The 22,974-nt window shown below is 35.4% G+C and overlaps 1 protein-coding gene across 5 annotated transcripts in view; it reads left to right on the plus strand.

Annotated features, from left to right (window-relative positions):
* Window positions 1-17,221, plus strand: part of WRN (WRN RecQ like helicase) — a 123,191-nt gene extending 105,970 nt beyond the window's left edge. For 4 of the 5 annotated variants that reach the window (XM_059909453.1, XM_059909455.1, XM_059909452.1 and 1 more), the window contains exons 31-36: window positions 1,666-1,780; window positions 2,719-2,850; window positions 5,571-5,733; window positions 9,658-9,872; window positions 13,175-13,306; window positions 15,906-17,221. In XM_059909453.1, the coding sequence (XP_059765436.1) occupies window positions 1,666-1,780; window positions 2,719-2,850; window positions 5,571-5,733; window positions 9,658-9,872; window positions 13,175-13,306; window positions 15,906-16,025 (877 nt within the window). In that variant the 3' untranslated portion in view covers window positions 16,026-17,221. The remainder of the gene's footprint in view (window positions 1-1,665; window positions 1,781-2,718; window positions 2,851-5,570; window positions 5,734-9,657; window positions 9,873-13,174; window positions 13,307-15,905) is intronic. The other variant, XM_059909457.1, reaches the window with a different exon arrangement.
* Window positions 17,222-22,974: the final 5,753 nt, after the last annotated feature.

The following is a 22,974-nucleotide window of genomic DNA, read 5'->3' on the forward strand; positions in this document are numbered from 1 at the left end:
CTTATTTTCTTCTAACATAATAGATTTGTAAAATACATCATTTAGCGATAATATGACTATGGCTCCAGCAGTCACATCCAAGAGGTGGCTCCCAAATCTCCCGTGTTGCTGCCAATGATCTGTTTCTTCACTGAGCTTTAGTCCCACATGAAACCAACTGTTTTCAGCAATCAGATCCAGTGTATATAAAATCTAACTCACTACCCACCAACCCTCCTTACATGCATTTCATGCAAATGCCAAAACTCTTCCTTCTGAATTCCTTATTTTTGTTAGTCATACTATCATGTTCCTAGTCACGCCTGTTTAATACCTCTGATATTACTTTTACTCTTCTAACATATATCCCCATCTTTCTCTTATTATATAGTTTTTAGACTTTTTCATTTCAGTGTTCCTTCTGTGTCTGTTTATGCTTTTCTTCCTTTTTTTAGTGACACCATGGTAGTTCAGACCATTACCCTTGGACTGTTGCAAAAGCCTCTAACTAGTTACTCTTTCTTCAGCCTCTCTCTCTCTCTCTGTTTCATCTGATATATGAATACCAAATTAATCTTTATCCTGTTGTACTTCTGCTTAACTAGTTTCCCACTGTCTTAACTTATTTAGCTCACAATTCAAGGCCTTCCATTTATGAACTTAAACCTTCTTTTCCATCTGAGTCACAGAATTTTAATGCTTAATCTTGCCTAGATTGTTTACCATTTGTTTAAGTCTCCTTTTCAACTTCCATATACTTATTTACAATGTTGCTTCTGACTTGTAGTTTCCTTGATTTCCCAAAACACCTATTAGGAAATCCTTTAAGATCTGGCTTTATTGTTATTTGCTCCATGAAGCCTTCCATGTTCTTATCAGCAAAGTGATTCCTCTGTGGAATCATAAAGGACTTTTAAATGTAAATTTAAAAGATGGTTCTATGGCACTTATTACATAATGCTTTATTTATTTTTTTGTTATTACTGGTATTCATGTATATGTGTCTTCTAGATTTTAAACTCTGTGATGAAGATGTTATATTCCTCATCTTTTTGTGTTTTCCAAAGCACCTAGCCCAACGCCTAATAATCACTAGGTGGTCAATAAATATTTAGAAGAAATTATTTCCAAAGAATTGTTGCTTGGTAATTGTACTCATCTTGTATACTTCCTTTTCAAAAATTGTTTCTGTTGCTAGATTTCATTCAAGAGATGTTACTTTAGAGAAGAATTTTCTAATAATGTTACATAGTGCATATATCTTATAATAATTATTTCATTAAAATAAATATTCAAAGACCACATTTTAATATTCAGTGAAGATATTTAAAGGAAAAGGAGTAATCATTAAATTGGCAGATTTTTAGAAAGCAGACATCAGACATTCTCTTCATATTGGACACAATAAGAAATATTAAAAGCCTGAAGTAGTTAGTTAGCAAGTTTATTGTTACAGGTAAAAACTTTGTAAATAATGAATGAGATTTTCTTCTGAGTTTCTTAGCCTCTTAGTTGTCCTCTAAGAATCATAAAACACAATTACTTGTTTTATACATTGTTTTTGGTTGCTGGAAAAAAATCCATGTTTATTGAGTGTCAGTATTGAAGCTAAATATCTATCAGCTGTGTTGCTGGAGTGGTAACGTTTCAGTGGTTTCTTGACTTTTTAATTTTTTTAAACGACAGACCTACTACAGTTGAAAATGTGAAAAGGATCGATGGTGTTTCTGAAGGCAAAGCTACAATGTTGGCCCCTGTGTTGGAAGTCATCAAACATTTCTGTCAAATAAATAGTCTTCAGGTAAAACACTATGGTTTGCAGGACCTCTGAGAGAATAAACTTTTTTTGACGATTACAAAACACCCTTCAAAAGCAGCACTTTTCATTTCCATGCTGGACACTTAGAAAATGAATCAGATAGTTTCTATAGTAAATCAGTTATAAAAACATGTTAGTTACCTATTTTTTTTAATTGAAGTATAGTTGACTTACAATATTATATTAGTTTCAGATGTACAACATAGTGATTCAGTATTTTTATATATTATACTCTATTTAAAGTTATAAAATATTGGCTATATGCCCTGTGCTGTACATTACATCCTTGTAACTTATTTGTTTTATACCCAGTAGTTTGTACCTCTTAACTCCCTTCCCCTATCTTGCCCCTTCCTCCACCTCTCTCCCCACTGATAATCACTAGTTACCTCATTTTTAAGATGATTCTGAAGTAATAGTTGTCAAACCTGCTTATGTCTGTTTATTTTGTTGAGAGGTTTTGTTTTTAAATCTGAATAAGTACTGTATTTTAGGCAAAGAAATTATTTTACTTTCAAATGTAGATAGAAATTAAAGCTTCATTCAATTATTTACTATTCACTTCCAGGGGATTAGGGGACTAATTTAGAGGCAGAGTGGTCCACATTATAGTTCATTTTTAGTCCCTCTTATTGGCTTAAAGGGAAGACTAGGAATTTCTAGTTTTACAACCATGTTTGTAATTACAAATATTTTATTCAAAACTTATTCCCTCTAGCCTTATTTTACCTTTTAAAATCAATATGTAAAAAATAAAAAAAACTTTTTGAGCTCCTCATAAAAAGGGAATTTGGGGCTGTTCCTTAGAGGTTTTATTTGTGTTATTTTTTTCCCTAATAGCTAATGATCATGTTGATATTCTATCAGTCATTATATTGATATTATTTTTGATCATTTGTGCTACATTTAAAATTTTGTAGACAGACCTCTTTTCAAGTACAAAACCACAAGAAGAACAGAAGAAAAGTCTGGTGGTGAAAAATAAAGCAAGCTCACTTTCACAGTCTGCAGCCATCACATATTCTTTATTCCAAGAAAAGAAAATGTGTTTGGTAAGTGTTACTTTCAAGTTAGAGGGAATTTTTAAATTTATCTAAACGTGTTTTATCAGCTTTTCAATATCAAAGTTGAGACTTGGGATAAATTTTTTCTAATTCTACAGTATTTTATGTTGTTTCATTTTATAATTAATTTTAGAACAGAATGTCATTTGCTTTTTCTGCTAAGCCCTTTTCTGTTAATTAAGTAAAAACAGCAAGTATAGTTTGACCATGATTATCTTATAGCGGTTGTATCAGAGGTACTGATAAACACATTTATAGCTTAGGGATATTGGAGCAGCCATATTTTAAGACTCCATTTTTTTTAATGGGATTAATAGTTAAAAAACTATTACTGTATGTACTGATAAGAGGTAATCTCCAAGATACATTGTTAAGTAAAAAAAGGAAGATGCATAGCACTGTGGAAAACATACATAAATATGTATGTATATATATTTGCATGCTTATATATTCACATATCCTTGGGTATGTATACAAAAGTGCATAGAATATCTCTGAAGGATGTCGAAGAAGCTAGAAATAAGTTAAAAAAAATAACAAACTTGCTTTTCACTCTATCTTCTCTAGTGTAATGTTCTGTTTTTTTTTAACCATGTCTGCTTGATGCTCTTTAAAAAAAATCTGATTACTGTGAAAAATGGCCATACTTAATGTTTCTTCATTGTTTTGGCATAAGTCCTTAAGGCGGTTGAGATTTTTTAAATATACAAAATGAAGAGGATATCTTAGTGGAATAAGGACAGAATGAGGCTTCCAGCTAAGTTTCACTAATTTGCATTCCTGTCCTCTGATGTTAAATTGGTTTAGATTAGGCTGTATGGTCCAGGGCCTGCTTTTCCTGTTCTCTGTGTCTCCATCCACTAGGCTATGGTACACACTCTCTATTCTGGTTAATATCCAATATAAATAAGAATAAACAGTCCATAGCTTATCTTAGTCACTTAATATATGTTCTACTTACATAGCCAAACTCCTTAATTAAAAGTACAAAAGCCATTACACAAAGAACCAAATAATTCCATTGAACTATTTTTGAAACATATTACATGATAAATAGGAATTTTAAGTTCAGTCTCTTATTTAAACAGTAACTTACATGTACATGTTAAACATGCTTGTATGTACACAATTTGACCAAATATGTATGGTATAACTATATAATTACTAAGAAAATATGGAATAGCCTCCAAATTTTTTTTTTTTTTTTTTTTTTTTTAGTTTATTTATCTATTTAATTTTGGCTGTGTTGGGTCTTCGTTTCTGTGCGAGAGCTTTCTCTAGTTGGGGCAAGCGGGGGCCACTCTTCATCGCGGTGCGCGGGCCTCTCATTGTCGCAGCCTCTCTTGTTGCGGAGCACAAGCTCCAGACGCGCAGGCTCAGTAGTTGTGGCTCACGGGCCTAGTTGCTCCGCGGCATGTGGGATCTTCCCAGACCAGGGCTTGAACCCGTGTCCCCTGCATTAGCAGGCAGATTCTCAACCACTGTGCCACCAGGGAAGCCCAGCCTCCAAATTTTTAAAATAAATTGTATTCTCATACTTAGCCAGGATATGAAGTTTCATGTATTATATTACATATTCATGGATAAAAATGTGAAGAGTGGTATATCTTCGTGTCTTTTGCTATTGTTTGGTTGTATATTATTGTGAAATATTGTGGTGTAATAATCTGTACTTCCCAGGAGTCTGAGGGGGTCTTGCCAGTTAACTGCAAAATTAAACATGCCTAAGGACTAATTAATCAGGAGGAATAATACAATTAGTTTTAGGTAATACGATGCCTGGTATCAAATAACCCTGATATTATGCACACATGGTACACATCTTCTAGTAGAAAAAGTGTAGACATTTAGTGAAAGTAACTTAAAACCTTCCTTTGAAGGATGAAAGTATTGCTTTAAATGCTCTATCTTGTGAAAATATCAGCATTCATACAAATATAGTCCAAATTCAGACTTTCAAGGTGTGCTAAAAAAGAGTTTCATGAAATAATTTAGAGCTGAGTGACTAAACTTTCTGAATGTTTAAAAGAATGTTTTATCTAACAGACATCTTAAATGGATTTGGAGCTACATTTGTTTAAAAGCTACATAAATATGTAACAGTGTCCTTAATTTAGCACAATTCATGTTAAATTCAATGCTAGGCAAATGATGACAGCCACTTGTAAATTGTTATTATTATTTTATGAATAGAGCCAATTTAAAGCACTTTTTAAACTCTTCTTGAGAACCTTTTCTAGAGTACATTTGGAGCCTTATGTTATTGCTAAGCATTTTACGATTTGTCTTCCTGGAAATTCATGTAACTGAAGTACCGTGTGTTATTTCAAATATATACATTATTGGGTCACAGTTTACTGTATTTTTAAAAGGTTGTGGCAGCTATTAGACTTACGTAGAATGACTACTCTCTGTCACTAATAGGTTTTTAAGGTGAATAATTACAGAGGGATGAGGATTGATTTCTTAGCTAAACCTGGGTGATTTTGCTTTATTCAATATAATAAGTATAAAAAGTAGCACCTGTGGAGTTCTAGCATGTGAGTCATTTTAAAGAATTAGTTAAAATGAGAAATTTAAATGAAGGTTTAGTCCACTGTTTATTCTCAGTGAACATTTACTACCTGAAGGTTTTGGACCTTGTATTTCTATACAGTACAGTGGAAACTTCAAAAAACTCACTGGTTGTTTTGCTGCTATTTCTCTAGAAGAGTGTAGCTGAGAACAGGATTCTGCCTCTCTCAGCAGTTGGCATGCACTTGTCCCAAGCGGTGCAAGCTGGTTACCCACTCGATATGGAGCGAGCAGGTCTGACTCCAGAGATTCAGAAGATTATTGCTGATGTTATCCGAAACCCTCCCATCAACTCAGGTGATAACCATGACCCTCGTCTGCAGCCTTAATGACTTGAGTCATTGAACCCAGATGAAGTAAACAAGCAATCCACTAATATTTTTCACTCTGATCGCATTAACCCTTTATGCTACTATGAAAACTTTACTTTTGTAATGCTTTTTATTGTTTTAAAAGAACAATCTTTCTTCCCATTATCACTCAGAGAAAAGTCTGAGTCTGAGAAATTCTTGCTTTTTTTTTTCAGCTTCAGGTTACAACTTCCACACCCATCCCCCAAACAGTGCTCTTTCATCCTTTTCTAATTTCTACTTCATCACTTGAAAAAAACACGGATTCTTTCCCCATAGCTCACTGACTCTTAGCTTTTTTCTATATCTTTCTGATTCCCTGTCACTGGTTTCACCTAAGTAGCCTTTCTCATCAATACAGTCAATAGTGTCAGGCACTGTGGCGTTGAACGGATGGACTGAGTTCTCTTGGGCCCCTTGTAGAAGGGTTTCCTCCTGTCACTTTGCTACAGAACCTCAACTGTGCTCATGGAGATCAAGCCCCTTTGTTTACCTTGCAGAAAATTTTAAAATATGCCTATTTTAAAATTATGATCCCTTTTTTACAGAAGTAAAGATGAGGTGGATTTGAAGGATTTTCACACCCTAAATGTACAGATGTAAACTAGGTGTGTTGTAATTCAATAAATCTGATAAATTTTTCTGGACTGTTAGGACAGAGCAGTGGACATACAAAAAGCCTTATCTCCAAAGCTGCAGTGCAAATAGTTAAACTTTTTATTACCTCAAATTCTTTCCCACTCAGGAACAAGTATACAGTTCTCCCCCCAAATTTAGAAATAAGGGAAAACAGATCACAATTAATACTATACTTAACTGATCAGAACAAAGGTACTTAAGTCACCTTCAAAGGCAGCATTAATTCTAGGCTTGAGCAAGACTTGACTGAAGGATGCCTCCATCTCTCCTTCCATTGCTCAACCTTGGAGGCAAGGAGAGAGACGGAGGCAAGTTTGGGCAGTGGTCCTCTAAGTTAGTTCCAGGAAACCGAAGTTTCTCTTTTTACTATACCATGTTAAAGTTGTACTGCCAACTATTTAAAGGAAAGAAATATGCAATTTCTAATCCTGGTCAATGAGACTTCCAAGTGTTTTCAGGGCCTGTTGATAGCTTATGTCAAGATCTTATTTGAGGGAGATACCTTAACAACTAATTCTGCTTCTGTATCACAGCTTTCTGGTTATGATTTGATTTCCCATGTAGGTCTGTCTATAGGGAAAATATGCTCTAGTCTTGCTAATCTGGGTACTTATCTATATGATAGTTGTGAATTCATAACTGGAAATTAATGAATTGGCATTTTGTGAGCTTGGTTAATGTGGCTCTATTAAGGTTAAAGTAGGTTTGTAAATCTGAAAACGTGAGGGCCAAATCCTGTACTGGGATAAAATATCCAAGGTCACTTAGCTGTGAGTCATCTTGTGAGGAAGCTAGCCAGCTCTCCTGGTCACTCTCCAGTCTTTCTAACTTCAGCAGCCATTTTACTAGAAATTAAGGAAGAGGAAGGACCACAGTAATTAATTGCAGGGTTAGAATTGGGATTGTATAAAACCTCTCTTTCTCCAATGCAGAATGAAATAGTATTTTAGAGGAAGTCAGAGACTCAGATGCCTTCTTGATTTTAATACCCTAGAATTATTTTTTCCTTTATGTATGTATTATCTCTCAGGATTTAGAGAAAGATATATCTTTTTTATTTATGTATTTATTTATTTTATTTTTGGCAGTGTTGGGTCTTCGTTTCTGTGCGAGGGCTTTCTCTAGTTGTGGCAAGCGGGGGCCACTCTTCATCGCGGTGCGCGGGCCTCTCACTATCACGGCCTCCCCCTTTTTTTTTTTTTTTTTAAACTTTGGGTTTATTTATTTATTTACTTATTTATTTATGGCTGTGTTGGGTCTTCGTTTCTGTGCGAGGGCTTTCTCTAGTTGCGGCAAGCGGGGGCCACTCTTCATCGCCGTGCGCGGGCCTCTCATTATCGCGGCCTCTCTTGTTGCGGAGCACAGGCTCCAGACGCGCAGGCTCAGTAATTGTGGCTCACGGGCCTAGTTGCTCCGCGGCATGTGGGATCTTCCCAGACCAGGGCTCGAACCTGTGTCCCCTGCACCGGCAGGCAGATTCTCAACCACTGCGCCACCAGGGAAGCCCTATCACGGCCTCTCTTGTTGCGGAGCACAGGCTCCAGACGCGCAGGCTCAGTAGTTGTGGCTCACAGGTCCAGTTGCTCCGCGTGGGATCTTCCCAGACTAGGGCTCAAGCCCGTGTCCCCTGCATTGGCAGGCAGATTCTCAACCACTGCGCCAGCAGGGAAGCCCCAGAGAAAGATATATCTTTGACGAGCTGTTTGGTAGTATGCAGTATTCTCTGAAAGAGTTTGTGCACTTTTTTTCCCTTTTTCCTGTTGTCTTTACTATTATACACTGAGTATAGCAAATAAATTTTCATTCAGTTAAATATTAAATTGAAATTCCAAAGAACAATGGAATTTAAGTTATACTTCTTAAACACTTACTTCATCTTTCTGTCAATACACTGTATATAGGTTGTACAAATAATATGAAAAAATATATTATTGTAATTTTCTTCCAAAGCCAAAATTGAGAAAGATAAATATCATGAGCTCTAAACTTTATTTCTTTTGATTGTATGGTTATAGTCTGTAATATATCATTTATTGATGTGAAATTTTATTTTTGAATTCTTATTTTTCCTTGATAAAATACTATTTGTTGTCTTACTGGAGGAAACATTGTTGAGTTATAAATTATAATAAGAAATGAAGATATCCATGCCACACTAATGATTCAGATATGGTATTTCATCTTTTACTTAACTGTAGCCATATCACATAATTTGGTGTTTTAATGAACAAGTTTGTTGGCATTTAAATTTTGCACAATCTTGGATTGAGAATTTTCTATAGTTTATTATGGCATAATCTTAATCTTAAAAATAGAGTATTTGTGAATTGAGAAATTATATCTATTATTTTCGTGCTATCTTATTTGCTAAGTAGGTTTTGTCCTTGTAACAATATTTTAAGGAATTCTGTACCTTTTTATTCTTTTAGTTTTTTCCATGTTTACCTGACTTTAAGCTTCCTTTATGGAGTTGAGATTCTAACTATGCTTAATAATAAATGAGGCAGAGTATTTAATGAGGTACCTGGCAAGTATTTTTAATAATTTTGTTCTTTCATTCTTTATGTGCATGTAACTAGAAAATTAAGGGTGGCTTCCAAGGGACCTGCCACAAAAGTAGGGGTAATATGATCTCTTTTAAGCACTGAAGGAGTGCAGGCGGTACTCATTATTTCACTCTCCAATAGATATTTTCAGGACTTACTTGTGTGGGAAGTTAGGGCAAATAAGATCTGAAAATAAAATCTATCTTTCCCAGAAAACTTATTTAAATAATAGGCATTTTAAATAGTTGATGTGTTTTGTTATGCTTCGATAGCCATTGAAAGAATCCTTTTTATTAGCATCTTATTTACAAGTATGATTAGCTTCTATTTTAAGGATAAATTATTTTCAAAAAATTAACTTATAATTGATATTTGGAATTTCTTTGGATGGTGGTTTTGATTCTCAGGGCAGCCCTCAAAAGACGGTTTGAAACAAAAGTTAAGCAGAGTTGATAGCCTGACCTGACTATGGGTCTTGGAGGCAGGGGTGCAGGTGGTGCAGGAGTGAGGGGACATGTTTTACTCTATTTCTGTTCTGTAAGGGGATAGGCATTTGAAAGAGGGACATTTTCTTTGGCCACCTTCCTCCTTCCTTTCTACAAAACATGTCACTATTTCCAGCTCATAGGTTTTCTGCAGTGTTCTGTGTAATTTATTTTTAAATCTTTGTTTTTCATCCTTTACAGATATAAATAAAATTAAACTAATTAGAATGTATGTTCCTGAAAACATTGACACGTACCTTATCTACATGGCAATTGATATCCTGGAAAAAGATTGCGACAACAGGATGCTATGCCAATCTTCATGTGATTCCAACAAAAAGAGATGTTTCCCTAACTCTGAAGAGAGCTGTTCAAATTCTAAGAGAAGCAGAGAAGAAGTGGGCACTAATACCAAGGTGTTAATTATATGTAGAATTTTCCTATAGTGTCAGATTGTTCAATTTGCATATCTTAATACCAGAATGCTGTATTTTTTGAACTGTTATAAATTCTGATAGAAGGTTACTTTTTAGATAATCTTGGTGCTGTACTTCCGTTGCTTTTCATAAATCCGATCTGAGAAAAGAGATTTTTAAACACCGGGAAAAGAGGAATATAGTCCATCTATTTAGCTTATTGTATGGGAATGTCAGCTTAAATTTTACCTCTACCTTATATTGACTATATAGTCTGGAAATTCTCTTTCTTTCATGGATATATTTAATATTGGCTGTAAGCATATGGTAGTTTATGTGGTTAATGAAAATAAAACCAAATTCTATGATATATACCTCCCCAGATATTGGAATTTGTCTATCATTCTGTTACTCCTCAGTCTCTGTTCCTGTTATATTGAATCTCTCAGGTACAAGGATAATTGTTGCTCATGGTCCTGGCCATATCCCAGTGCACTTTTGCATGATCAGAGAAAGACCATGAGTTTAGTATTATTTTTACATGGTATATTTTATTAAAATCAAATGCTTTGAATATTATTGCTCTGTGTGTTATATGAGATAAATAAATAGTAATCAGAGAATAACTATTCTTTGACATTGTGACTCTACTAAATGATTGCAAAGACTTGAAAATTTGACCTTTAATATCTTCCAGGTGTAAAGTTCCATGATAAAAGTTTGTGAAAATTATAATTAACTCAAAAATTACTTTAGTTCCTAGATGATAAATTCAGCATGGTGGTAGGTGGTTGCTACTAGTTATATTAGAGAATTAGGGACTTTATTTCAGTTCTAAGTAATCTTTATAGGATTTCCAACAGTTAAACTCCTTTTCTCAATAGCTTAAAAAGTAAGAGGAACTGATCTTTTAAAATTCTGTCCTTCAGTTAGATTTGTGTATAGTCATGTACTAGATAACCTAATGAAATTTGATTAACTGGAATTCTTTACATTATTTTGGCAATTGAATTAGCTATAAGAAGGGCATTACTAATACACCACTGTAAAGCAATTATACTCCAATAAAGATGTTAAATTAAAAAAAAGGGCATTAAAGGAGATATACGTTGGGCAGGTGGTAGTGAAATTTGGCTGCTATTCCCAGCCTTTTATTTCTGAAATCTATACCAGGTGCCTAAGACCTTATTTTTTCCCAACTGTATCTGTCAATAGGAAAAGGTATAACTTGTTATTTTTCCTGAATATTGAAGCACATTTATAGTGAAATACTGTTTTAACCACACATTAATATTATTGCTTTCCTCCTATTGAAATAACATCATATTCTGAAAAAAGAGTGGGGGTGTTTTGGGGGGGTGGGTATTTAAGTGGGTGGAAATTAAGCCTACCGGATTCAGCCTTTTCTTTTTCCCCATTTAGGGGGACAAGAATATTGGGGCTAGGAAGTAGATTAAGGGGTGAGTGAGCCAGCCAAAGTGTTTTTCTTTTGTCTGCCTTCCAGTATAGAAAGCTACTCTGAACACTGTAGAGTCTGTTGGAGGCCTGGTTTCGGGATCCTTCACATGTTAGTTAACATTCATCTTCTCTACTGACCTGGGTTGTATCCCTTAGTCTATTTCATCTTATGATTATGAGGTTTCTAATAAAAAATAATGTCACAACAGATTCTTCTTATTAGTTGATCCATTGTTAGGTTTACATCTGTTGTGACTGCAGTTAAGATAGAAGCTCAATCATGCCTACGTTTACTGGAGGAAGATTATGTCTTGATAATGGTAGTTCTGATTCGATATACGAAGGTACACAGTGGATTCTTTAAATATGTAGTTTTTTTTTTAATTTCTGGAAAGTTTTCTTAAATTGTAGATTTTAAATTTTTGTTTATTTCAGGAAGTTTTTAAAAATTTTACTTTTTAGTATTTTTGTCCCATTGCTTTGTAGTTCTCCTTAACGGACTTCTGCTCTCTATATGTTGGACCTTCTTTACTGAGCTACAATATCTGTCACTTCTCATGAATTCTTTTTGGCTTTTCATTTCTCTTTAAACTTTCCTTCTTTTTCACCTTCTATTTCTGTTTGGACACAATCTGTTGTATTTATTGCTATGTTCCTTATAGTTTAATATTCACTTCTATAATTTTTTCTTTTATTTCTAATTCTTTCCAGAGCTTTTCCCCTCACTTTTGAATTTTTCTGATTTTAATTTATGATGTTTGTTTTGAATTATTTTCTTAACGTTTTTCAGCTCATTTTAGGAGGTTACAGTTTTCTATATCTTAGCAAGTCGGTGTCAGATTTGACCTTCATAACTTCCTGTTGCTCCTTTTTGTGTGAAATTAGTTTCCCTGCACTTTCAAAAGACGGCATGCTTCAGGATAGTTTTTCCAAGTTCCCAGAGCTTTCCTGTTGTTTTTGTGTAGCATTCAAAATAGGGAAACTTGGTTTATGACATACCCTGTTCTGCCGCTTTTACCTGGGCTTTCTCTTCCCTTTGCCTCTATTATACCCGTCCTGCTTGATTTTGATATAACCCCAGCAGTTCTCAGTGTCGGGCCTTCACCTGGAAGTTCATAGGTGCCAGCTGCTCTAGTCACTTAAGACACTGCTGTGGACCCCTTTCCATCGCCTGCTGTTGGGTTGGGCAAAGGCCCTCCCACTTTTCAGATGCTGTTCTCAAATAAACCTTTCCAGTGTATACCTGTGGGCTGTTTGGTTCTCCTGTTCTCAGGCACCTCACTGCCTGCCTCTGCTTTCTCGCACACAGATGCTATACCATGCAGGTCTTAGGGCTGTTGGTGGGTTTTCCTCACATGCTTGTAGTTTCGGTTTCCTGAGGATACCTTTAATACACTTAGTTTCTTTGTAAATGTAGATGGTGAATTTTTGGTTTTGCTCCCTAATTCTATCTGTTTTAATGCTGGGATTCAGAGAGATTAAAAAACTATGCTGCTGCTGCCACCATCTTCCCAGAGCCCTCTCCTCATATGTCACTTTTTTCCATCTTATTTTTCTTGACTGCCTGAGAGAGAGGGTGGGGGGGGGGGGAGAGAGAGAAAGGTCTCATGCCCTGCCACTGAGTTTCATTATAAATTAAAACATACAACATTTTTATACACTATTTTAAGATACTCAGGAGAAATGCTGGGGGGGGTAATATTATTATAATCATTATTGTTAAAATTCAGTACCTCAGAATAATATGAATTTTCTTAAGCTTTGCTTTTTTAAGCATAGTGTGTTTTTTTCCTAAGGAAATAGTGCATGTAGTAACTATTTTGTATTCCACAAAAATTTTAAAGGTTGATGGAAAACGTTCTTGTGATTTTTCACTGAAAGATGAGAGTCACAGAAATTCACTAAAACTGACTTCCTGGAATCAGCCATTCAGCGATCCCAAAATAGAAGATTTCTTTGTAGATTCTCATTCACAGGTAAAATTGATTTAATGAAATAGTTTTCATGACAAATATATTATGCTTGATAACTAATATACCTAGATTTATCTTAGTTTTTAGATGAAGTTAAATGCAAATATAATGTATGTATTTGCTTACATATATATGGGTACATATAATCAGCAAATGAGTTAATGTTTTATATTCTCAACTTAATGATAGTGGCTTGTTAATAGAACTTGGAGTACCAAAAAGACGTAAATACTTACTTAAATTTTATTATGATTGCTGGGAATTTTAGCCTTCTACTAATGAAGGAAATAGTCACTGAAAAGCGTTGTTTCTGTTAGTAGACCTCATAATTAAAGTCCTCCAGATACTTATTGTTGAGACTCAAAAGATACACTCAGTGTAAGCAAGCGTTTTACCCCTTTCTCAATGAAATAAGCTCATTCTTATAATGATAGGATAAATGCTGAAGATCATATTCTATCAATATAAAAATGTTATAGGAGAAAAGACTTGAAATGATATTAGCTACCAATTAATACCAAGAATAAATCAGGATGTGTTTTGATATTTTGTAACTCTCCAAATAATCCAGTGATACAGTATGATATACTGTTATTCTCTTTTTCTGTGTGAAGAAATCAAGGCTTTAATAACATTCATAAGGTCATACATGTAGTAAGTGACTCAATTCGAACTCAAACCTAGTTCTGTTTTTTTTTTAAGTTGCTTAGGCTTATTTTTTTATATTTATTTTTAATTGGAGTATAGTTGCTTCACAATGTTGTGTTAGTTTCTGCTGTACAGTGAAGTCAGTCAGCTATATGTATACATATATCCCCTCCCTCTTGGACCTCCCTCCCACCCCTCCTCCCCCATTCCACCCATCTAGGTCATCACAGAGCCTGTCTGGTTTTAAAGTCCCTGCTTATTCCGTAGTATTCGGCTACGGCTACAACAGGACTTCGGGTCTTTTCCTTGGCTCTGTTATTGTTCGGATCTTGTACTCTGTTTTACTTTTTGGCTTTGTTATAATTTTAACTGGTTTCCTTCCTCCAATTGCCCTTAAACTCTAATTGCAAGCAATGATAGTTGTCTGTGGCTGCAAGGGATTTTGATAATAAAATTCTGGGGGGGAAGAGTATTTCTGGGCCAATTTTATCTCAACCCAAATGCCCTTTATCCGTGCCACTTTATATCCCTAATACTTATTATTTCTAAGTCAAACATTATAGTATAATACAGTGTGTATAAATCCAATCTGTTCTCCTGGTCTTCTCTTCCCTGTGAGGAAATAGGTGCCTGGGAGAAAAGTTGCTATCTTGGCTGTTTTTTTTCTTTAGCTTTTGCTAAAGTGTGAATAGCCCTTTCTTCGGCACTGGATTTATTTAAGTTGGAATAGCTAACAGCTTTTACCTTTTAAAAATATAAGGTCACACAGTTTTTTTGTCAAGGATTTTTTACTTTTTTTCCCACCTTTAAATATTTTGAACCCATTGTTAAACACAGAAAACATAATAAAACATAACAAGCAGTTGACGAACAATTCATAGATGTAGTCTTCATTCTTGAAATGGAATAAATTATACTTCTATACCTTAGGCTAACAGACACATTGTAACTTAGATGAGACCACCTTACCTTAAAGCCCTCAAATAGTTCCAATAAATAAATTAACTCTCCCAGATTGCAAAGTATAGTCATGTCAGAATGATTTCTCCATCATGTTGGTTTGAGGAGCTAGAGTTCAAGCTGAGATTACACAAATTAATACCATTTTGAGCTTATAGAACTTACCTATTAAAATTTTTAATAGGTATTAAATTACCTATTAAAATTTGTTTAATGTACAGATAATATAGTACACAACCACTGCCTTTGGCTTTAATTTTGTTTTCAGGGACCTTTAACTAGGGTTCTGAAGCTTCATTTGGTGCACAGTTCTCCTAAAATTAGGCAGAATATCGTGCATGTGTACGTTTGTTTTTTTTTCTCATTAGTGGACCTCTAGTTTTAGCAGATTCTCAAAAGAGTCTATGAAACAGAACCCTTTTTTTTTTTTTTTTTCATTTATTCAGCAAATGTTTTTTCAGTACCTGTTATCTCTCAGCAACTCTGCAAGGTCCTGATGATGCTTGAACCACTCTCCTAGTCTGTCTACCATTGTAGATGTACAAGTTGTATGCTTTTTTAAATGCCTAATATAACTGTGTGTGTGTGTGTACACATGCTTAGGCAGATGCCTTCCTTGGAACGTTAAATTCACCATTTTGGCCAAGCTAAAGCAAATACACCATGGGACATAGATCTGAAATAATATACAGTTCTTTCCTTTCCAAATGAGAGTCTACACTTGAGTGTCTAAAAATAGGTAACAGGATGGCAGGTAATTGCCTAAAAAAATGATATAGTTGATTTTGTCTCTCTCTCATGTGTTTATTTTTGGATCCAGAAATAAATTCTGTAGATCTCATTATTTTGTTTTATTTGGAAAGGGAAGGCTTGTGGGTGTATATTCAATAACCTGTGTTACTTTGCAACTGAGACACATTTTCAGCAGTACAAATATATATATATATATATTTTTTTTTTTTTTTTTTTCTCTCTCTCTCTTTCTTTCCTATAGACTTCATCTGAAACCTCAAAGAGAAAATTACCTGGGTGGTTTGCCAAAGGAAATGAGACCTTACCTGATGCCAGCAAGAAATCAACGGCCAAAACTAAAAAGAAGGGTCTTTTTAGTTAAACTGGCAACTGCCAGAGGAATTATGTGTGTCTTGCTGTATTATAAGAGGGACGCTGTATTTCATTTCTGAAGAGTGGGGAGTAATATTTTTGTTTAAAAATTATTCTAATCTGAAAGTAAAACTCACCTATTTATTGAACAGCTGGTGTCTTAAAACAGCCTTGTACAATTCACATAAAGTTGAGTCTTCTGAGAGCCTGAGTGAGTACCTCATAGAACAGAATCTTAGTTTCCTATGAGATTGCTTTAAGAAATCATGTTACTGCCCTGTTTTCTAATCTCTTTACTTACTTCAGCAGTATGTTTAGAATATGTAATGTGTGGTGATTTAATACAGATAACAGATTATCAGTTTAAGTGATTATGTGTATAATATGAAATATTCCTATATTACCAAAATTCTGTCTTACAAATGAAGAACGCATAGTTATTTTACAAATTTTTTCTATTGTTAGAAGAAACTCTTATACACATTTTAAAATGATATTAGTAGACCAGATCAGTGAAAATGAAACATTTTGGGTTCTGTGTAAATAGAGGAAAGAATATAACAAAGGAGACCAATTGCACTAGACAACTATGCACTTTGTATGTTATATACGATTTCTATTATTTTTCAAATAATAATAAAAAGTCCTTAGTACTGAATATTATAAAGATATGTATTTTTTTTTTTTTTTAAAGCTAGAGACCCAGGATGCAGAGTGAGCTTGTTTTTTTGTTTTTTTGTTTTTTTTTAAACTAATTTATTTATTTAGTTTTGGCTGTGTTGGGTCTTTGTTTCTGTGTGAGGGCTTTCTCTAGTTGCGGCAAGCGGGGGCCACTCTTCATTGCGGTGCGCAGGCCTCTCACTGTCGCGGCCTCTCTTGTTGCGGAGCACGGGCTCCAGACGCGCAGGCTCAGTAGTTGTGGCTCACGGGCCCAGTTGCTCCGTGGCATGTGGGATCTTCCCAGACCAGGGCTCGAACCCGTGTCCCCTGCATTGGCAGGCAGATTCTCAACCGCTGAGCCACCAGGGAAGCCCTAAAGATATGTATTTTAAACTTTCATATACTGAATTACCTTGAGCACCTTTAATTTTTGATGATGTCAGAATTTTATTCTAATATCTCTTTATGTAGCACATGTAACTGAAATATACAAAACACATACTGACACTGAATTGGGTAAATCATAGTTGATATAACTTTAAGCAGTTCACCATATGGCATTTAATTGACTTTTTTGTAAATAAAAATAACTGTCATTAATAAAGAAGAAATATATGTTTGCTGTAGAAGAATTAGAAAATCCAGAAAAGTGAAAAAAAAAATCACATAAGTTCCACTGGTAGGTAATCAGTTAACCCCTTTCATGCATCCTGCCAAGCCTTTTATTTATTGATTGATTGATTTTGGCCACACCGTGTGGCATGCAGGATCTTAGTTTCCTGACCAGGGATCAAACCCATGCCCCCTGCAGTGGAAGCACGGAGTCTTAACCACTGGACCACCAGGGAAGTCCCCTGCCAAGCCTTTTTATATTCACTTCTTTTCTTAGTTTGTTACATGAATAATACATGAATGAATATTCTTTGTAAAGCGTTCAAGCTATACTTAAAACATAAAAGTCCCCCATATTCCCGTTTCCCCACATCCCATTACCAGCCCCTTTCCAGAAGGTAACTCCTATTGAATATGTGACGTATCATTCTCTAGTCATTTCTTCTGCATTTACGTCCCTCTGCATGTGTAGCTACACATACATTCTTGTTTTTTTTAATTTTTATTTTTATATTGAAGTATAGTTGATTTAAAGTACTATAATCATTTCAGGTGTACAACATAGTGATTCAATATTTTTGTAGATTATACTCCATTTAAAGTTATTATAACATATTGGCTATATTCATTGTGCTGTACAATATGTTCTTGTAGCTTATTTATTTTATACACAGTAGTTTGTACCTTTTAATTCCCTACCCCTGTATCTCCCCTCCCCATTATCTTCTTCCCTCTGGTAACCACTAGCTTCTTCTGAATATGTGTGAGTCTGTTTCTGTTTTTTATATTCATTCTTTTTCATTGTTGTTTTTTCTACATATAAGTGATAACATACAATTTTTGTCTTTCTCTGTGTGTCTTATTTCACTGAGCATAATACCCTCCAGGTCCATCCATATTGTTGCAAATGGCAGAATTTCATTTTTTTTTTATGGCTGAGTAATATTCCACTGTCACTCTGCAGATGACATGATATTTATATATAGGAAATGCCAAAGCCTCCACCAAAAAACTGTTGAAACTGATAAATGAATTCAGTAAAGTTGCCGGATACAAGATTAATATATAGAAATCTGTTGCTTTTCTATACACTAATAATGAGCTATCAGAAAGAGAAAGTAAGAAAACAAAAGTTTTAAAGTTGCCCGGAATAAAATATCTAGGAATAAACTTAACCAAGGAGGTGAAAGACCTATACTCTGAAACCTAGAAAACATTGATGAAGGAAATTGAAGATGTTACAAAAAAATGGAAAGATATCCTATGTTCCTGGATTAGAATGTTAAAATGTCCATACTACCCAAAGCAATCTACAGATTTAATGCAATCCCTATCAAAATACCCATGACATTTTTCTCAGAACTAGGACAAATAATCCTAAAATTTACATGGAACCACAGAAGATTCTGAATAACCAAAGCAATCCTGAGAAAAAAGAACAAAGCTGGAGGTATCATACTCCCTGACTTCAGACTATACTACAAAGCTACAGTCATCAAAACAGTGCTGTACTAGCACAAAAACAGACACATAGATCAATGGAACAGAATAGAGAGCCCAGAAGTAAACCCATGCTCTATGGTCAATTACTCTACAACAAAGGAGGCAAGAATATACAATGAGGAAAATATAGTCTCTTCAATAAGTGGTGCTGGGAAAACTGGACGGCTACATGTAAAAGAGTGAAATTAAAACATTTTCTCAAAGCATATATAAAAATAAACTCAAAATGGAGTAAAGACCTAATTGTAAGACCAGGATCCATGAAACTCCTAGAAGAAAACATAGGCAGAACACTCTTGGACATAAATCTTTTTTTTTTTTTTGCACAAATGAGATCATGCTGTATGTAATTTTCTGCAACAAACTTTTTCTACTTAATCTATCATGAAGATCTTTGCATGTCAGTATATATATCGGTCTAGTTGTTTTTTATAGCTATCTACTATGCTATTTGGTGAATATACTATAATTTATATAATCACTTCCTATTGGTGCTTTTGTCATTTTTCTGTATTTCAGATTGTTTCTAGAAGTACAGTTAGAAGAGTTAAGCACAAACATATTCTTTGTTACTTACATTTCACTTGAATATATTATGAACATGTTTTTTCATGTCATTAAATAGACTTCCACAGGATCTTTTTAGGGGCTTTCTATAGTTCAGTGATTCTCCAAGTGTGGTCTGCAGACCGTTAGGAGTCCCTGAGACCCTTCAGGGGATCTGCAGAGGCAAAACTATTTTTATAATACCAAGATGATATAATATTTGCCTTCTGTACTATGTTGGGATTTGCATTGAGGGTGCATAGATGCAGTGAGTAAAACCACTAGCAATTTAGTGCAAATCAAGGCAGTGGCAGCAAATTATTGATTTTATTAATTCTCATTTCTCAAACACATTCTTTCAATATTCAGTGTGACAAAATGGCAAATACACATAAAGCCTCTGTGCTGTATACCAAAGTATGATGGTTATCTTCTAGAAAAGCACTTGTTTGATTGTTTGAGTTGTGAATTGAATTAGTTGCTTTTTTTCTGTGGAATATCATTTTTACTGACAAGAATGACTGATAGAAAATATGATTGGTTATTGCTCCTAGGCAGCGGCATAGGCTTCCTAGATCCCCAAGTTCTCCATTTTCCATGAGCTCCTTCTGGGTTTTTTTTTATCCTCCCCACCTCCCTCCTCCCCTTGCCTGACACCCTACCACCAGAGTGTGTTTTGGAAGCTGTGCCATATATATCTGCCTCATCACCAGGTGCAAATAACTGGTACAAAATGACCTCAGCACATTACAGAGTATTTACCATAAGAATATATGGACTGAACTTTAATTTCCTGGATGAAGCATCTTTCTTCAGCAGCCTCAGGCCTCAGGTTTGCCTCAGGTTCATTCTTAAAAACAAGGAATTTCTGGGCTTCCCTGGTGGCGCAGTGGTTGAGAATCTGCCTGCCAATGCAGGGGACACGGGTTCGAGCCCTGGTTTGGGAGGATCCCACATGCCGCGGAGCAGCTGGGCCCGTGAGTCACAATTACTGAGCCTGTGCTCCGCAACAGGAGGGGCCGCGATAGTGAGAGGCCTGCACACCGCGATGAGGAGTGGCCCCCGCTTGCCACAACTAGAGAAAGCCCTCGCACAGAAACGAAGACCCAACACAGCCATAAATAAAATTTAAAAAAAAAAACAAGGAATTCCTTTTATTGATTGATTGATTGGCCGGGTTCATTCTTAAAAACAAGGAATTTTACTTATTTATTTATTTATTTATTTATTTATTTATTGGCTGGGTTGTGACTTGCGGGGTCTTAGTTCCCTAACCAGGGATTGAACCCGGGCCACGGCAGTGTAAGCCCTGAGTCCCAACCATTGGACCGCCAGGGAAATCCCCAAGGAATTTCTTTTAGAGTACTATTCTTACGCTGTCTCCTCCAAAAATATTACTTACTTTTTCTTCTGTGATATTTGTCATTGGACCATAGGACCATGATAACACAGTCAGACAAATCCCTGACAGTTATTTAGAATCCAGAAAACTGTGGTCTAGATAGTTAGAAGGAGAAAAGAATAGAGGATTCTTCCTATTCAAAGAGGTAGCTTTAGAATTAACTGAGAGCATGAAAGATCCAGTGGAATGACCTTAAAGTCATTTTAGAGCTAACTAGACATTCTCTATCTTATGGGGAGCAAGGAGATGCAAAACCAACAAAAACACTGTAAGAAAGTTAGCTACAGTCTTGATGGGAACTGCGAACTGAAGCCATCTCAGCTATCTGAGAAGATGTCCCCATCATTTTGCTTGGGAAGGCAATCCAAAAATCATTGGGATAATGTAGTTAACTTCCTTACTGGGTAAGCATGTTTAAACCTCAGAAAAGATGAGAAATAAGTAGAATACAGAGTAAATTAAACCTTTGGTTGTAATATTTTAGGGTTAAGGAATGATAAGTACATATTTGATATTGTAAGCATTTGTAATGCTTGAGATATTTTAGCTTATTAGAATAACAGATTATTGTGACTCATTTAAAACGTATCATTGAAAAATTAGTAATATATGCTTGTTATTTTTAAGTTGAAATCCTACCAAGTTTGAAACATTATTGGGATATTTAATAAGAGTTTTAAAATATGTTATTGCATAGAAATAGTATCATCAACAAATTTCCCTTATAAGAGAAAGAAAAAAAATCTAATACTAGTAATACTAAGGTTAATATTAATATCTATTCATTAAACCCAGAGCTTTCATTGTTTTTCAGAAAAATTAATAAAACTTCAGCCTCAGGTCCAGCTTCATTTTCTAACTCAATTTAAAAAGGTTATTGAGAAGTATGTACTCATTATGTTTCAGTCAATAAATATGTGCATTTATAGTTTGCAAGACAATATGCTGACTTCATAAAAGATGGAACAGATAGGAGAAGACGAAGCAATATGGTTCCCATGCTTCAGAGAAGGGAAGGTTTACTCTGTGAAGAATTAATAGAAGAGCATCTCACAAAAGTATTTTCTTAGAGGAAGCAACTTTTTTTTTTTTTTTTAAATTTTTGGCTGTGCAGTATGGCATGCAAGATCTTAGTTCCCCAACCAGGGATCGAACCCGTGCCCCCTGCAGTCCACTTAACCACTGGACCGCCAGGGAAGTCCCCTGGAAACACAACATTTTTAAGAAAATATTTATTTCACATACTCAGTAAGATATAAGAAGAAATGTGTGAAAGACATTTTTCTCTGTAAAGGAAAAAAAAAAGATTATAGGAAGGGATCATAATGATAGCAATCATAACTAATAATTTATTTGGCATTTGCTGTGTGTCACAACCTGTGCAGTTGACCTTCAGGATAACATGTAGAGTTGGAGTCATGTACTGGCCTGTTTGTGTACACAGAATATACATGTCAGGAAGGAGATCACAGTTCATGGATATGTAACCAGGTGGGGTTAGAGGTCAAGTGGGACTTTGCCTTTTTTCAAGTGGAACTTTCATTTTTTTTTTCTGACTTTTGACTAAACCTAGAATTGATAACAAAAGATACTAAATGCTCCAAATTCTAAATTCAGAGCCCTTTTAGCTATTCGAATTATAGTGTCTTTTTAGCAATACTGGCACCATCACTTCTCCCTTATTCGCACTTTGCAAAAGAACAGTGTTGGGTGAGAGAGAGAACTTGCTTTGCAAGGGAACAGAGGGCAACAAACCTTTCATCCTTTCTTTACCGTGAGGAAGGAGGCTTTTCACTTGGGCCTCCCATCCTTATTTCCAGAAGACTGAAGGTGCTGGAACCAAGCCCTAGATTAAGGAGTGTGATGGTCTCTTTCTGGAAGCTCTGACCTGCTGGTCCAGTGGAGTACCTGATGCTTCTGGAGCCTCAAAATACGGTGGGGCTGAGAATACAAGGGCTAGCGGGACAGCCTGCCCTCCGCCACATGACACAGCAAGAATGTGTGTTTCCCAAGGCTTGAGTGGACCCCTTGGAAGGAGCTGGGTTTAAAGGCCATCCTTATGATCCCCTCAGAAGAAGGCGACCTGAGGGGTGAGTGCATCCCAGCAGCAAGAACACACTTGGCAGGAGTTTGGAGAAGGGTGAACCCCCTTGAACCCTTGGGGGGACCAACGAATAAACCCCAAAGAGAGCCGACATTTGGATAACCTGCCAACAGACTGAGCAACCTCTAGTGA

Source organism: Balaenoptera ricei, chromosome 21, assembly GCF_028023285.1.
Source record: "Balaenoptera ricei isolate mBalRic1 chromosome 21, mBalRic1.hap2, whole genome shotgun sequence".
Taxonomy (NCBI): Eukaryota; Metazoa; Chordata; class Mammalia; order Artiodactyla; family Balaenopteridae; genus Balaenoptera; species Balaenoptera ricei.